The sequence below is a fragment of the Salmo salar genome, chromosome 18 (genome assembly GCF_965601325.2).
Source record: "Salmo salar chromosome 18, fSalSal1, whole genome shotgun sequence".
Lineage (NCBI taxonomy): Eukaryota > Metazoa > Chordata > Actinopteri > Salmoniformes > Salmonidae > Salmo > Salmo salar.
The window spans coordinates 64,131,161-64,147,645 of record NC_138308.1 but is presented as its reverse complement, the minus strand read 5'-3'; the positions used below and the strand labels follow the sequence as shown (position 1 = coordinate 64,147,645).

General features: G+C 41.8%; 1 protein-coding gene across 4 annotated transcripts in view; it reads left to right on the top strand.

Moving 5' to 3' along the window:
• Window positions 1-16,485, top strand: part of LOC106577444 (DISP complex protein LRCH3) — a 36,085-nt gene that overhangs the window by 13,211 nt on the left and 6,389 nt on the right. For 2 of the 4 annotated variants that reach the window (XM_082965058.1, XM_082965059.1), the window contains exons 2-8: window positions 11,589-11,660; window positions 11,845-11,899; window positions 13,185-13,264; window positions 13,361-13,566; window positions 13,725-13,862; window positions 14,054-14,130; window positions 14,499-16,485. The exon at window positions 14,499-16,485 is cut by the window's right edge and continues 339 nt beyond it. In XM_082965058.1, coding sequence (XP_082821184.1) covers window positions 11,624-11,660; window positions 11,845-11,899; window positions 13,185-13,264; window positions 13,361-13,566; window positions 13,725-13,862; window positions 14,054-14,130; window positions 14,499-14,574 — 669 coding nt within the window. In that variant the 5' untranslated portion in view covers window positions 11,589-11,623 and the 3' untranslated portion in view covers window positions 14,575-16,485. Of the gene's footprint in view, window positions 1-4,040; window positions 11,661-11,844; window positions 11,900-13,184; window positions 13,265-13,360; window positions 13,567-13,724; window positions 13,863-14,053; window positions 14,131-14,498 lie in introns of those variants that run through there. The other 2 variants (XM_082965060.1, XM_082965061.1) reach the window with 2 other exon arrangements.

The following is a 16,485-nucleotide window of genomic DNA, read 5'->3' as shown; positions in this document are numbered from 1 at the left end:
TATTTCACAGCATTTTAAAGATAAGACTCTCCTTTATCTAACCACACTGTCCGATTTCAAAAAGGCTTTACAACGAAAGCAAAACATTAGATTATGTCAGCAGAGTACCAAGCCAGAAATAATCAGACACCCATTTTTCAAGCTAGCATATAATGTCACAAAAACCCAGAAGACAGCTAAATGCAGCACTAACCTTTGATGATCTTCATCAGATGACAACCCTAGGACATTATGTTATACAATACATGCATGTTTTGTTCAATCAAGTTCATATTTATATCAAAAAACCGCTTTTTACATTAGCATGTGACGTTCAGAACTAGCATACCCCCCGCAAACTTCCGGGGAATTTGCTAACAATTTACTAAATTACTCACGATAAACGTTCACAAAAAGCATAACAATTATTTTAAGAATTATAGATACAGAACTCCTCTATGCACTCGATATGTCCGATTTTAAAATAGCTTTTTGGTGAAAGCACATTTTGCAATATTCTAAGTACATAGCCCAGCCATCACGGGCTAGCTATTTAGACACCCAGCAAGTTTAGCCTTCACCAAAATCAGATTTACTATTATAAAAGTTTGATTACCTTTTGTTGTCTTCGTCAGAATGCACTCCCAGGACTGCTACTTCAATAACAAATGTTGGTTTGGTCCAAAATAATCCATCGTTATATCCGAATAGCGGCGTTTTGTTCGTGCTTCCCAGACACTATCCGAAATGGTAAATCAGGGTCGTGCGCATGGCGCAATTCGTGACAAAAAAAATCTAAATATTCCATTACCGTACTTCGAAGCATGTCAACCGCTGTTTAAAATCAATTTCTATGCAATTTATCTCGTAAAAAAGCGATAATATTCCGACCGGGAATCTCCTTTTCGGCAAACAGAGGAAAAATCACAAAGACGGGGGCGGCCAGGGCACGCCCCTAAGCCCACAGTCCCTTGATCGGCCACTTGAGAAAGGCGATAATGTGTTTCAGCCTGGGGCTGGGATGACGACATTCAGGTTTTTCCCGGGCTCTGAGCGCCCATGGAAGACGTAGGAAGTGTCACGTTAGAGCAGAGATCCTTTGTAAAAGATGGAGATGGCAAAGAAGTTCAAGAAATGGTCAGACAGGCCACTTCCTGTAAAGGAATCTCTCAGGTTTTGACCTGCCATTTGAGTTCTGTTATACTCACAGACACCATTCAAACAGTTTTAGAAACGTTGGAGTGTTTTCTATCCAAAGCCAATAATTATATGCATATTCTAGTTACTGGGCAGGAGTAGTAACCAGATTAAATCGGGTACGTTTTTTATCCAGCCGTGAAAATACTGCCCCCTAGCCATAACAGGTTATGTAGCTTGTTTTTGGTCGCAGGTTCAGGAATGGCTTAAAAAATGCAACATTTACTTGGAGCTAACTCTGCAAAATAATACTACTGGGTGATTTGATAAGACATAGTTAATCAATCAATAATATATTAATAATAATGGTAGCAAAGTTGTTTACATTGCATTTGGAAAGTTTTCAGACCCCTTGACTTTTTTCACATTTTGTTGCGTTACTGCCTTATTCTAAAATTGATGAAATTGTTTCTTTCTCATCAATCCACACACAATACCCCATAATGACAAAGCAAAAACAGGTTTATAGAAATGTTTACTAATTTATAAAAATGTTAAAACTGAAATATTACATTTACATTAGTATTCAGACCATTTAACTCAGTACTTTGTTGAAGCACCTTTAGCAGCGATTACTGCCTCGTCTTCTTGGGTATGACGCTACAAGCTTAGCACACCTGTATTTGGGGAGTTTCGCCCATCCTCTCAAGCTCTGTCAGGTTGGATGGGGAGTGTCACTGAATAGCTATTTTCAGGTCTCTCCAGAGATGTTAGATCGGGTTCAAGTCCAGGTTCCGGCTGGGCCACTCAAGGATAGGGCTGTTGCAGTGACCGTATGACCGCCACACCGGTGGTCACGGGTGAAGAACGCAGTCAAATTCCATGCGACTGTTCAGTCACGGTAATTAGGCTTCTCCAATCTCTGATGCTGCTGATGGTCATTAGTAGCGTACCAAACTTGCTAAATGCCTGGTACTCAGCACTCTATTGTCAAGTCAAATTTTATTTGTCACATGCGCCAAATACAACATTGAAATGCTTACTAACAAGCCCTTAACCAGCAATACAGTTTTAAGAAAAATAACATAATTAAAGAGCAGCAGTAAAATAACAGTAGCGAGGCTATATACAGGTGGTACCAGTACAAAGTCAATGTGTGGTGGCACCGGTTAATTGAGGTAATATGTACATCTAGGTAGAGTTAAAGTGACTATGCATAGATAATAAGCAGAGAGTAGCAGCAGCATAAAAGAGGGGGGCAATGCAAATTGCCTGGGTAGCCATTTAATTGGCTGTTCAGGAGTCTTATGGCTTGGGGGTAGAAGCTGTTAAGAAGCCTTTTGGCCTTTTGGTGCTCCGGTACCGCTTGCCGTGCGGTAGCAGAGACAGCAGTCTATGACTAGGGTAGCTGGAGGTTTTGACAAGTTTTAGAGCCTTCCACTGACACCGCCTGGTATAGACATCCTGGACGCTTGGCCCCAGTGACTAGGGCTCCCGAGTGGCGCAGCGGTCTAAGGCACTGCATCTCAGTGCTTGAGGCGTCAGTACAAACACCTTGATTCAATTCCAGGCTGTATCACAACCGGCCATGATTGGGAGTCCCATAGGGGGATGCACAATTGGCCCAGCGTCGTCTGGGTTTGGCCGGTGAGGGCCGTCATTGTAAATAAGAATTTGTTATTAACTGACTTGCCTAGTTAAATAAAAAAAAACTTTACTGGACCGTACGCACTACCCTGTGTGTAGTGCCTTGCGGTCGGAGGCCAAGCAGTTGCCATACCAGGCAGTGATGCAACCAGTCATGCTGCTCTCGATGGTGCAGCTGTAGAACTTGTTGAGGATCTGAGGACCCATGCCAAATCTTTTCAGTCTCCTGAAGGGGAATAGGCTTTGTCGTTCCCTCTTCATGACTGTCTTGATGTGTTTGGACCATGATAGTTTGTTGGTGATGTGGACACCAAGGAACTTGACGCTCTCAACCTGCTTCACTACAGCCCCGTAGATGAGAATTGGGGCATGCTCGATCCTCCTTTTCCTGTAGTCCACAATCATCTCCTTTGTCTTGAACACATTAAGGGAGAGGTTGTTGTCCTGGCACCACTCAGCCAGGTTTCTGACCTCCTCCCTATAGACTCTCATCGTTGTCGGTGATCAGGCCTACCACTGTTGTGTCATCGGCAAACTTCATGATGGTGTTGGAGTCGTGCCTGGAGGGGACTGATGGGCCCCTGTGTTGAGGATCAGCGTGGGGGATGTGTTGTTACCTACCCTTACCATCTGTTGGCGGCCCGTCAGGATATCCAGGATCCAGTTGAGGGAGGTGTTTAGTTCCAGGTTCCTTAGCTTAGTGATGCGCTTTGAGGGCACTGATAAGATGGCGCTGGAGGAGATGGCCGCCGTTTTACGGTCTCCTAACCAATTGTGCTATTGTGGGGTTTTTTTCGCGATATTTGTAAATTATTTTGTACATAACGTTTCTGCAACCGTATCTTACTGCAGAAAAGAGCTTCTGGATGTCAGGACAGCGATCACCCACCTCGGATTAAACAAAGATTTTTTTCAACAACAAGCAGGACTCACACGATATTCTCCAAACACCCCACAGGGCAGACATCCCAATTATTCGCAAAAGGAAGCGACGCAAAGGACGAAGAGCCGGATGCCTCGTCCGGACCCGCAGAAGGCAAGTTGGAAAGCTGCCGTTACCATCAATATTACTCGCCAAAGTGCAATAATTGGACTATAAACTAGACGAGGTACAATCACGAATATCCTACCAACGGGACATCAAAAACTGTAATATCCTGTGTTTCACGGAATCGTGGCTGAATGACGACATGGATATTCAGCTAGCGGGATATATGCTACACCGGCAGGATAGAACAGCACACTCCGGTCAGATGAGGGGAGGGGGAAGGGGTTGGGGGTGGCGGTCTGTGCATATTTGTAAACAGCTGGTGCACGAAATATAAGGGATTGTCTAGATTTTGCTTGCCTGAAGTAGAGTATATTGTGATAAATTGCAGGGCACACTACTTGCCTAGAGTTCTCAGCTATACTTTTCATGGCTGTTTATTTACCACCACAAACATATGGGCACTAAGACCACAGGTATTACAGACTGTCAGGGACAGGTTGAAATTGTCAGTGAAGACACTTGCTAGTTGGTCAGCACATGCTCGGAGAACACGTCCTGGTAATCCGTCTGACCCTGAATGTTGACCTGTTTAAAGGTCTTACTCACATTGGCTACAGAGAGCGTGATAACGCAGTCGTCCAGAACAGCTGATTCTCTAATGCATGTTTTTCAGTGTTGCTTGCCTCGAAGCGAGCACAGATGTAATTTAGCTTGTCTGGTAGGCTTGTGTCACTTGGCAGCTCGCGTCTGTGCTTCCCTTTGTAGTCTGTAATAGTTTGCGAGCCCTGCCACATCCGATGAGCGTTGGAGCCGGTGTAGTATGATTCAATCTTAATCCTGTATTGAAGCTTTGCCTGTTTGATGGTTCATTGGAGGGCATAGTGGGATTTCTTATAAACTTCTGGGTTAGAGTCCCACTCCTTGAAAGCAGCAGCTCTACCCTTTAGCTCAGTATGGATGTTGTCTGTAATCCATGGCTTCTGTTTGGGGTACGTACGTACAGTCACTGTGGGGGGGACGTCATCGATGCACTTATTGATGAAGCCAGTAACTGATGTGGTGTACTCCTCAATGCCATCGGAAGATTCCCGGAACATATTCCAGTCTGTGCTAGCAAAACAGTCCTGTAGCTTAGCATCCGCTTCATCTGACCACTTTTATTCTGACGGAGTCACTGGTGCTTTCCGTTTTAGTTTTTGCTTGTAAGCAGGAATCCGGAGGATAGAATTATGGTCAGATTTGTCAAATGAAGGGCGAGGGAGAGCTTTGTATGTGTCTGTGTGGAGTGTTGGTGGTCTTGAGGTTTTTCAATCTAGTTGCACATTTAACATGCTTGTAGAAATTAGGTAAAACGGATTTAAGTTTCCCTCCGTTCCACTTGGAGCTCCGCCTCTGGATGAGCGTTTTCTTGTTTGCTTATGGCCGTATACAGCTCATTGAGTGCGGTCTTAGTGCCAGCATCGGTTTCTGGTGGCACATGGACAGCTACGAAGAATATAGATGAAATCTCTCTTAGTAAATAGTGTGGTCTACAGCTTATCATGAGATGCTGTACCTCAGGTAACCAAACCCTTGAGAACCTTGTTTATAAGATTTTATCATTTTATTAACCCAAGATGGCAAAGCTTGGTCATATTTTCTTTGAGGATTAGATTTTGTGCACCAGATGTTGTTTACAAATCTACATAGACCGCTACCCCTTGTCTTACCGGAGGTGGCTATTCTATCCTGCCTATACACCGTAAAACCCGCTAGCTGTATGTTATTCATGTCGTCGTTCAGCCACGACTCTGTGAAATATAAGATATTCGTTTTTAATGTCCCGTTGGTAGGATATACGTGATTGTAGTTTATCTATTTTATTATCCAATGATTGTACATTGGCTAATCAGATTGATGGTAAAGGCAGATTACCCACTCACCGTCGGATCCTTACAAGGCACCCCGACCTACATCCCCGATATCTCCGTCTCTTTCTCCTGTGAATGACGTGCATGAGGGCCTTGCCGGGTGTCTGAAGTAAATCCTCGTCCGACTCGTTAAAGAAAAAATCTTCTTCCAGTACGAGGTTAGTATTCCCTGTCCTGATATCTAGAAGCTCTTGTCATGACTCTCTCCTTGGTGGGGATCAAAGGTGCCAGATCAGCTAGGCAGTTGGCGGACAGATAACCAGCCCCCTCTCTCCCGCAGGAGGTGGGAGTTGTGCCAGTTTTATGACTTAGCAGCCAGTCGTAAACTTTCTCTCTCTTGCCCTGCAGTATTGAGAAGTTTAAAATCCCTATGTTACATAGAGAGACTTTGTCGCCAAAACTTCAACATCAAACGCGGACACTTGGACAATATATTTCAACATCCGAATGTTGAGAATGATGACAGATATGGGAAATTAATGTCTATTTTTGTGATGTCATTCAAATGATAAAAAATACATTAGAACAGAAACATTAACTTTAAGAGCTTTTGCACTGTATATATCAGATTTACATCTAAATGTTGTACAACTCATGATTAAATATGAAATTATTTTTGAAAAGATAGCAATGTGATTTTCGCCCTCTAAATGAGAATTGTTTTTCTTGCAAACTTGTGCCCAGTCAGTAGCCACGCCCAAGTGAACTCCGAGTTCATGTCAACATGATGGGAACCGCCTTTCAGGCCAGAGTGCTTAAAAAGGACTCGCTGAGAATTTAAATACAGACCAAAGGACGTGGTCCACACGTTGGAATGGTTAAAACTACAAGACCAGAAAATGGTAAGACCCTCTGAAACTCTCGACGAATGAAGACTTTAAATACTAGACCAAACATTCAGTCTGCAGCTGGGTATGTAAAGTAGTCTAGGACAATTAACCAAAGACGGGAGTGAAGAACAGATCCCTATCACCACCAGGTGGTACCCCTGAAGTCCCCATTCTAAGAACACTCCAAGACAAAGTAGCCTACAACTAAGAAGGACATTGTGTTCTCTGGTGAGCAACCACAGACTGACATCGAACTACTCCCCATAGACGGATCGAGTGGTCTCAACAGAGAGAAGAGACGGTGGCAGAAACATTTATATACAAAATAATTTACAAATAACATGAAAAAACACACACAATAGAACAGTTGGTTAGGGGACCGTAAAACGGAAGCCATCTCCTCCGGCGCCATTCTGCAACAATCCCCTGACCTCAACCAAATTGAGATGGTTTGAGATGAGTCGGACCGCAGAGTGAAGGAAAAGCAGCCAACAAGTGCTCAGCATAAGTGGGAACTTCTTCTAGACTGTTGGAAAAGCATTCTAGGTGAAGCTGGCTGCGAGAATGCCAAGAGTGTGCAAAGCTGTCATCAAGGCAAAGGCTGGCTATTTGAAGAATCTGAAATATGGTTACTACATGATTCCATGTGTTATTTCATAGTTTTGATGTCTTCACTATTATTCTACAATGTAGAAAATAGTAGAAATAAATTAAAAACCCTGGAATAAGTGTGTCCAAACTTTTGACCGGTAGTGTATTATCATTTGCCCAGCATAAGGCAAGAAACAATGCCTTTTTTTGCTACTTTTTCTAATCATAGTCGCACACCCATGTAGCCTAGCCTATAGGCCTATATGTTTTGATAAGGTTTGTATCACAACTAAAGTGGCAAAATAATAACTTTTTAAAACTAAGCACATTAATCCGCTTTACAAGGGGTGTAGAGCCTAACTGGCATACATAAGCAGTGTGAGTTTCAAGTTTGGGGAAGATCATTTTCACCATAAATATGCACCTTTGTAGTAAAAGCATTACATGCCTTATTGCATTTGTGGTCACTTTTGATAATGTTTTTTTTCTGTTAATGTAACATTTGCGTTTATAGTCTACTCCCTGAGTGTGCATTGCTGTGCTTATAATGTGAAGAAATAACCTAATAGTTTATCAACATTTTAAGCTAAACGTTCTGATCTGTTGCGTCAGCCACATTGCGTATTTAATTTTTTTGGATGCTAGTGGTTGTATTAATTTGGGATCTGTCACATCCCACAACTGTCCCCATACTTTTCGTAATATTTATTTCTTGCACAGAATAGGTCAACTTTTGTACTATGGGGGATAGTCAATTGACATGGGCTAGTGCTTTTGCTGTTCGTTAGGTCTACTTATCTTGTTGGCTGACAAAGTAAATGTGGACAGTTCTTCCAATCTTCAATATGCACCTCGGAATTGGATAAGGACGTGCGCAGTTGTGTCCCCGATGTGTCTGTCTTTACTTGTAGCCTGTGAGAAAGACCCGATTTATGTGAGTGAGAGGTGCTTCAGAGCATGCAGCTATCAGGGAGAAGTGCACAATGCAGCCGCATAAGGCATGGATTTCTTTAGGGTGCATTACGGCCACACAAAGGGTATGCCGCCATGAAATTCGAGGCATTATCAAGTGCTTGTCAAACTGTGAATGAGAGACTGATGAAGTGTGTACAGCCTGCGCAAAAAAAACCAGCTCTTGCCTTTCAAGTGACTTTTTTTCTAATCATCATTAGAGTCGCTTCATCTAGCCTTACAATCTATTAAAAATCTAAACATATAGCCCAACAATTGTAGAACAACTAAAGTTACATTAATAACTCTATATTAAAGATATAGGCGTACCTATTTCTTTGTTAACCACTCAACACAGAATAGCCGCATGTGCACACTCTCAAATCGTTTGGAGAAAATATCCATTCTATTTTATTCAGCTTTGTTCAATTGTACAGTGCCTTGCAAAAGTATTCATCTCCCTTGGCATTTTTACTATTTTGTTGCATTAGAACCTGTAATTTAAATGGATTTTTATTTGGTTTTCATATAGTGGACATACACAAAATAGTCCAAATTGGTGAAATGAAAATAATTACTTGTTTCACATAATTAGTTAAATAAAGTAATATGATCTGTCACATGATCGCAGTACATATACACCTGTTCTAAAAGACCCCAGTGTCTGCAACACCACACAGCAAACTTTGAACATCCCACGGAGCACCATTAAATCCATTATTAAAACATGGAAAGAACATGGCACCACAACAAACTTGCCAAGAGAGGACCGCCCACCAAAACTCATGGACCAGGCAAATAGGGCATTAATCAGAGAGGCAACAAAGACACCAAAGATAACCCTGAAGGAGCTGCAAAGCTCCACAGCGGAGATTGGAGTATCTGTCCATTTTAAGCCGTACACTCCACCGAGCTGGGCTTTATGGAAGTGTGGCCAGAAAAAAGCCATTGCTTAAAGAAAAAAATAAGCAAACACGGGCACTAAATACAGGGAAATTCTTGAGGGAAACCTATTTCAGTCTTCCAGAGATTTGAGACTGGGATGGAGGTTCACCTTCCAGCAGGACAATGACCCTAATCATACTGCTAAAGCAACACTCAAGTGGTTTAAGGGGAAACTTAGCATGTCTTGGAATGGCCTAATCAAAGCCCAGAACTCCATCCAATTTAGAATCTGTGGTATGACTTAAGGATTGCTGTACACCAGTGGAACCCATCCAACTTGAAGGAGCTGGAGCAGTTTTGCCTTGAAGAATGGGCAAAAATCCCAGTGGCTAGATTTGCCAAGCTATTAGAGACATACCCCAAGATACTTGCAGCTGTAATTGCTGCAAAAGGTGGCTCTACAGAGTATTGACTTTGGGGGGGTGAATAGTTATGCACGCTCAAGTTTTCTTCTTTTTTTGTCTTATTTCTTGTTTGTTTCACAATAAAAAATATTTTGCATCTTCAAAGTGGTAGGCATGTTGTGGAAATCAAATGATACAACAAAATAGGAAAAATGTCAAAGGGGGTGAATACTTTTGCAAGCCACTGTATTCTTCATGATGTAAAATAATGCCATGGAATTCTAAGCAAATCTTGTCTGCTAAATGAACTAGTGTAGCCCACAGCCATTTGGCATAGTCAGATCAGTATGCTGTTCTGTTCTTCTGAAATAGACTAGATTTTCTTCATATCATGCTTCTTTAGACCTGTCTAAAAGAAATAATGGATTTATTGTGAAGGTGTAGGCTATATTACATGGATTTATTAGACTTTTTAAAATGTAGATGTTCCAAAGGTCTGCATCAGTGGCTTGTAGGCAATGTGTGGAAGCCAGGAGATGCTAAATATATTTATGTTATTAACAGTCAATTACCGTGAGACCGACAGTTATTTGCTTTACAATCACCTGCTGACAAAATGTTGTGACCCCCACAGCCCTACTCAAGAACATTCAGAGATTTGTCCCGAAGCCACTCCTGTGTTCTCTTGGCTGTGTGCTTAGGGTTGTTGTCCTGTTGGAAGGTGAACCGTCGCCCCAGTCTGAGGTCCTGAGCACTCTGGAGCAGGTTTTCATCAAGAATCTCTCTGTACTTTGCTCCATTCATCTTTCCCTCGATCCTCCCTGTCCCTGCCACTAAAAACATCCCCACAGCATGATGCTGCAACCACCATGCTTCACCGTAGGGATGGTACCAGGTTTCCTCCAGACGGTTCCAAACTTCTTCCATTTAAGAATTATGGAGGCCGCTGTGTTCTTGGGGACCTTCAATGCTGCAGAATTTTTTTTGGTACCCTTCCCCAGATCTTTGCCTTGACACAATCCTGTCTCGGAGCTCTACAGACAATTCCTTCGACCTCATGGCTTGGTTTTTGCTCTGACATGCACTGTCAACTGTGGGACCTTATATAGACAGGTTTGTGCTGTTCCAAATCATGTCCAATCAATTGAATTTACCACAGATGGACTCCAATCACGTTGTAGAAACATCTCAAGGATGATTCATGGAAACAGGATCCACCTGAGCTCAATTTCGAGTCTCATAGCAAAGGGTCTTATGTAATAAGGTATTTCTATTTTTTTACTTTTAATACATTTTCAAACTTCTCTAAAAACCTGTTTTCGCATTGGTATTGTGTGTAGATTGAGGTTTGAGATTTTTTTTATTTAATCAATTTTATAATAAGGCTGTAACATAATGTGAAAGAAATCAAGGGGTCTGAATACTTTCCGAATGCACCGTCTTTAATTTACAATCTGTAGAATAGAAAGCTTCAGAACTTTTGTGAAACATCACTATACTGTGAGAAAATATATGGCAGCTGGAAATCAAAACTGGATGGTCTTCAGAGATAGATGGGAGGGGTTGAGGGTAGCTGAAAGCTGGGACTAAAACCAATCAAAAGATAACTAATGTAAAATGTACTGTGCCTGTAATGTATGTTGTGTGTGTGTGTGTGTATATATAAGCTGGAAGTGGAAGCCTAAGCACTGTTGTCCATTAGTTCACACCAAGTAGGTTTATTGGAAAATAATATAAAGGAAAATATATTTAAGTAGTTCATTCCAATTACGGGAGTGGTGGTAGATTTAGGGGAAAATAATAAAAAAGGAAAATATGTTTAAAAAAAAAAATATATATATATATATATGGGGGTTTGTAAATTATGCAGAAAATTACATTGATGGAAGCCACAATCTATCTACAATATTAAAGCTGATATACTCCCAATTATTTCAAATTAATTTGGTTGGAGGCAATGTTTCTCGTTTACTGTGTAATTTATCTCACCTGGGTAAAAATAATCATTCAACCAATTTTGAAAAGAAAATGAACATTCTGCTACATTGCATTCCATTGTAAAGTACTAGGGTTGTGATAGAACTAGTTGCTAGTCAACTTATGTGGTGGTGGTGGACTTACGGTTATCTGTGTGTGAATATTTCACTTCTTCAAACGTTGAACAAAATGGTAGTCGTAACACAGGTTATAGACATCACAGTGGTCTTTCTATGGAAACAACCACCTTTCCATTTTATTTCTGATTTTGATAAACATCTTCCAGTTTACTGAAGAGGACGACAGCCCAAACAGGAAGTCATGTGCCAACGCTGTCACAAACAGGAAGTAGCTAAAGGTAAGATACCTTACATGAAACGAGCTAGTCCAGGGACTGAGAAATTGTACTGCCTGAATTGATCCATGTGTGAAATGTGTTTTCGAAAGCCCTGCTATGTTTATTAGTAGCAGATGAGTGCACAGTGCTGGACTGTTGTGGTTTGAGTATTTGCTTTCTGATTGTGTTATCTGTCTCCCTCTAGTGGTGGCTCACCAGAGAATCGCCACTCCCAGAATGGCCTCTGACAACGATGTGCAGTCAGTCTCTCAGCCACCTTTTTAAAACTTTCATCAGCATATACCAGTATTCCCCAATTACATTCAGCTATGGGTTGATTTTTTTTCTTGAGAGCAGAACATGGCGGGGCCAGAACATAGTTATAAATAACTTGTACACTGCAAATTGACTTCAAGAAGCCCAAACGGTATTTGACAATAACAGAATCACTTCAAATTCAGTTCTAACCCTGGGGTTTCTATCACATATGCCTCTCTATTTATGCGTGGGAATACTTGGGAACATATTTCCTAAATTAAAATTACTTTGAGCTGATTTCCTGTTAATTTTACACCCTTTTAACTAAACATCTTTTATTTTTTTTTGCCCAGATCTTGCGTGGCCAAATAAAATCACCTGTGGGCCATTGGGCTGCCTATTAGGGAACCCTGGCATATACCGTAATTTCCGGACTATTGAGCGCACCTGAATATAAGCCGCACCCACTGAATTTAAAAAATATATATATTTTGAACATAAATAAGCCGCACAGTGCCTACCAGTACATTGAAACAAATGAACTTTACACAGACTTTAACGAAACATGGCTTGTAACAAAAATAAATAGGCTTTAACGAAACACGGCTTGTAACAAAAAATAAAAAATTTGCAGTAAACAGTAGCCTACCAAGAAAGTCATTGGTCACTATCTTCCTCCTCCTGTGCACTGAAACCACTGAAGTCATCTCCTTCGGTGTCGGAGTTGAATAGCCTCAGAATTGCTTCATCCGATATTGGATCGTTTTCATTGTCGCTCTCGTCACTGTTTGACCTTAACACATTCGGCAATTTCATTGGTCTAATGAAAGCTTCATGCCGGCAAAAAACCGAGCACGTCACAGAATGTGTTTTTTTGGACCAAAAAATTTTTAAAGCGGGAAAAATCCATATATTAGCCGCGTCATTGTTTAAGCCGCGACGTTCAAAGCGTCGGGAAAAAGTTGCGGCTTATAGTCCGGAATTTACGGTACTCAATTTCTCTTCGACTATTCTTTTACTTTCTTTTTGTCTTGATGGTTATTCTATTATTTTACTTTATTTTTGTGTTGATGGTTATTGTGCTACTATTTAATATTTCAGCAGTATAATCCATAGCCTGTTCCCAGATCTGTTTGTGCTCTTGCCAACTCCGTTTCTGTCATTGTCAAGCCAAACTTTTTTAATGAGTGACAAGGAGTTGGCATGATAGCACAAACAGGCTGGCACTCAGGCTACATATCCCACACCTGATGTAAATAATGTAATTGGTCTTTGCCTCTCCAACAGAGTGCAGATCAGATGTGCACATCCATATCAGGTGTCATCGTCTCATACGCCACTCGTTCAGCGCTCTGTTAGCCGATCAGGTACACACACACTGACACAAACACCAATACAGACCTCCAATCTCCTAGTACTGACAACTCCGATGTTAGTTAACACAAAGTTTGTGTGTTTATCAGAGGGTCCGTCGTCTCCCAAGACATCGTCCCCTCCAGGCCTGACACAGAAACCCTACAGTTTCCTGTTCCGCACCTCGTCGCGCTTCAGCGTCAAGAGTCAGGTCTCTATCTCAGGCTCTACACAGAGTCTGGTGGAGGCAGGCCGTACTGAGTTGCTCTCCTCGTTGCGAAGAGAGGAGAGACCAGTTGTCATAAAGCTACACAAGGTATTGCATAGTGTACCTCATGTTGTATCATATCCTTCCCTACAGTTTTTTTCTCTTTAATGCTTCTCCTATTCACATGTACTCTTTCCCTTTCTCTCTCTCCATCTCTCGATCTCTTTCGCCCTCACTCCATCTGTCACTCTCGTTCTCTCTATCAGACTCTAGAGTCGATGTTGAAGACCACCCTACCAGAGGATCTAGGGGAGGTGTTGTCCAATGGCACGGTCCTCTGCCAGCTGGCCAATCACGTGCGGCCCCGCGCAGTGTCAATCATCCACATCCCCTCCCCAGCAGTGGTGGGCCAATCAAAGATTTATTGTAAAATTCTGTTCACTTTAGGATATATTTGTCAGTGAGTAGACAGGGACTTCAGGTGATTTGAGTACCAGTAAAATAAAAGTAAAGAATATGGTATTTGTTTTAATGTTGTCTGTTATGTAAGTATTTGTGTATTTGACTCTGATGTTCAGTCTCTCTGCCTCTTTAGCCAAAGCTGAGCACTGCCAAGTGTCGTCTCAATGTGGAGAACTTCATCGCTGCCTGTCGCAAGCTGGGGGTCCCTGAGTAAGAACACCTTTCTCCCTATTTTTCACACATTCTTCCTCCTCTTGTCGACTTACTTTGGTTCATCAGATCTAAAAATATGATCACGTCCCCCTGATCACTTATGTTCAGTATTTTTTTTGCAGCTTTGCAATGATCCAGTAATACTTAACTATTTTTCTTAGCTAAGCCTTATGTGCTTAAAGCAAATTTTGTATGCCTTTGCATCTCTGTTTTCTATGTCATCTCACATTCATCCCTTTCTCGCCATTTCTCTTCTTTTTCTTTCCCCTTTTCTCCATCTCCTTTCTAACCCAATCTTCCTTCTCTCTCCATCTCCATCTTTTTACTCTTCCCCTCTGCCTTTCTTCATCCTTTCTCTCTCTCAGACGGAGGTGTCTGTGTGCTCTGACGTGTTTCTCTGTAAGCTGCCTGCTGTGCTGCGCTGTGTGGCGGCCCTCATGAAATATGAGGGGGAGGCAAAGGGTGAGACTCGTACCGCCCAGACAGTCGACCCCCACACCCCTGACCTCTCACTGGTCTCGGAGGGCTTCCCGGTCTTCTACTGCCTGGCCATGGCTCTGATCTACACACTCTACTACCAACTGGTTGCATAGATACTGAGGGATTGTGTGTGTGAGAGAAACGGTGCGAGAGTGCGTAAACTCACTTGGACTGACACTGACGTGAATTTGACCACCTAATGCGAACATTCATATAACCAGGATTGAAATGATCCACCATGAATTGTCAAAAAACGCACATGCAAAACAGACTCGTACACACAAACATTCAACTGCCCTGGCGTGAGGTATGCAGGGCGAGAGTGAGGCCCACAACACAGGAAGGACTGTCAGCTGCTCCCTCCAACCCCATAGCTGCTCCTAAAAAGTACATGACACATGATGACGCACACAGCACACATCACAGCAGAGCACACTGTGTATACTTACAACAGCTGATGTGGTTGGGCTCAACAGGAAACCATATGATATTAAAAGCAGCAACCTTTGAGTAGATGTGCCCTTTAAAGTTAAAGGTACTCCTCTGGACCATCGGCACGAAAAAGGCACCTATTTATATAAGCTAAAATACCCTACTTTAAAGGTGCCTTCTGACATGACAGCCTATGTGAATGAATAGCAGAGAAATACATTTGTGAAAACACTACAGACATACAGTAAAACTAAACACTATAATGGACATTTTTAAAGGGCTTCCCTACAGGACTGCCTATGCATAGTGCCCTAGTCTTTACCCCTCTGATGCACAGAATGTCCTGTCTCCAGTTAGGGAAAGCTACTTAGAGAACTGTAAACACCTGTTGTAACCCTTGAGGGGATAGTGTATTTTTCTACCTTTTCTATTACTCGATGTCTTTCAAATAAGAGGACATTTTGTAAATAAGCCTCTAAAATTTGCTGAAAGATTTGACATTTTTTCATGGAGGCCAGTTTGTGCAAATGAGACATCACTAATGCTTCCTATGACTGGCTGACTATAAGACCACTCACTGACCAATGCTTTCCACCGTTTTTTGTCTGCTATGTCTGATTGTGACCACGAGGGGTGGTGTTGCTACAGGACACCGATGCTTTAATGTGTTAACCGACGGTACAGAATAATTTCAAATCTTCTTTTTGTGATTGTGCTGTTTTTTGTTTGTTTGGTCGGCTTAACATGCTTCATGTTTGTATAAACGTATACAACTCATTAAATTATTTTTGTATTTTTATAAAGAAAATTAAGAACTTTTTTCTGTTTGTTGCAGTGCTTGCTGAAGGAGTGCAGTTGTCTCATAGATAAAAACAAACTGAAATCAATTGGGTTAATTTACTTCCTGATTGACTGAGTCGGATTACTTGTTTTACCTGTTCATTGGGACCACTTTTCTAAAGGTTGTACAAATAACCATTAAGGTAAATGACAGATAAGGGTTAGTCTGATAGTTAACTTAAGTCTGAATGAACTGTGATGTGATTCTGTCTTACAGTTTAGTCACTACATTTTCCATCAGCCCTATTATGTACAATGTTGCTGTGGGTGCTCTTGGGAAGCTGCGTTTTAGTGCATTGTGAGGCCTCTGCTTTCTCCAGCATAATGCTATGTTGTAACTTACTGAGCACACTGTGAAAAATGTGATGTCCAAGCTAAAAATAGAGGCTTACTACATTCAACACACACACACACAATGTAAATGGAAGGCAACATTTCAACATACACCTTGTATTTGAGGTGTGTATCTTGCAGAGGTGTCATCCTAATGCTGTAGTCATGACTTTCCAGAGGACTGTAATATATACTGTACATATTGATGGGGCTTATTCACCTTGCATGAAGTGGGCAAGAAGAGCGGACATTTTGGTGGTCAAGGCA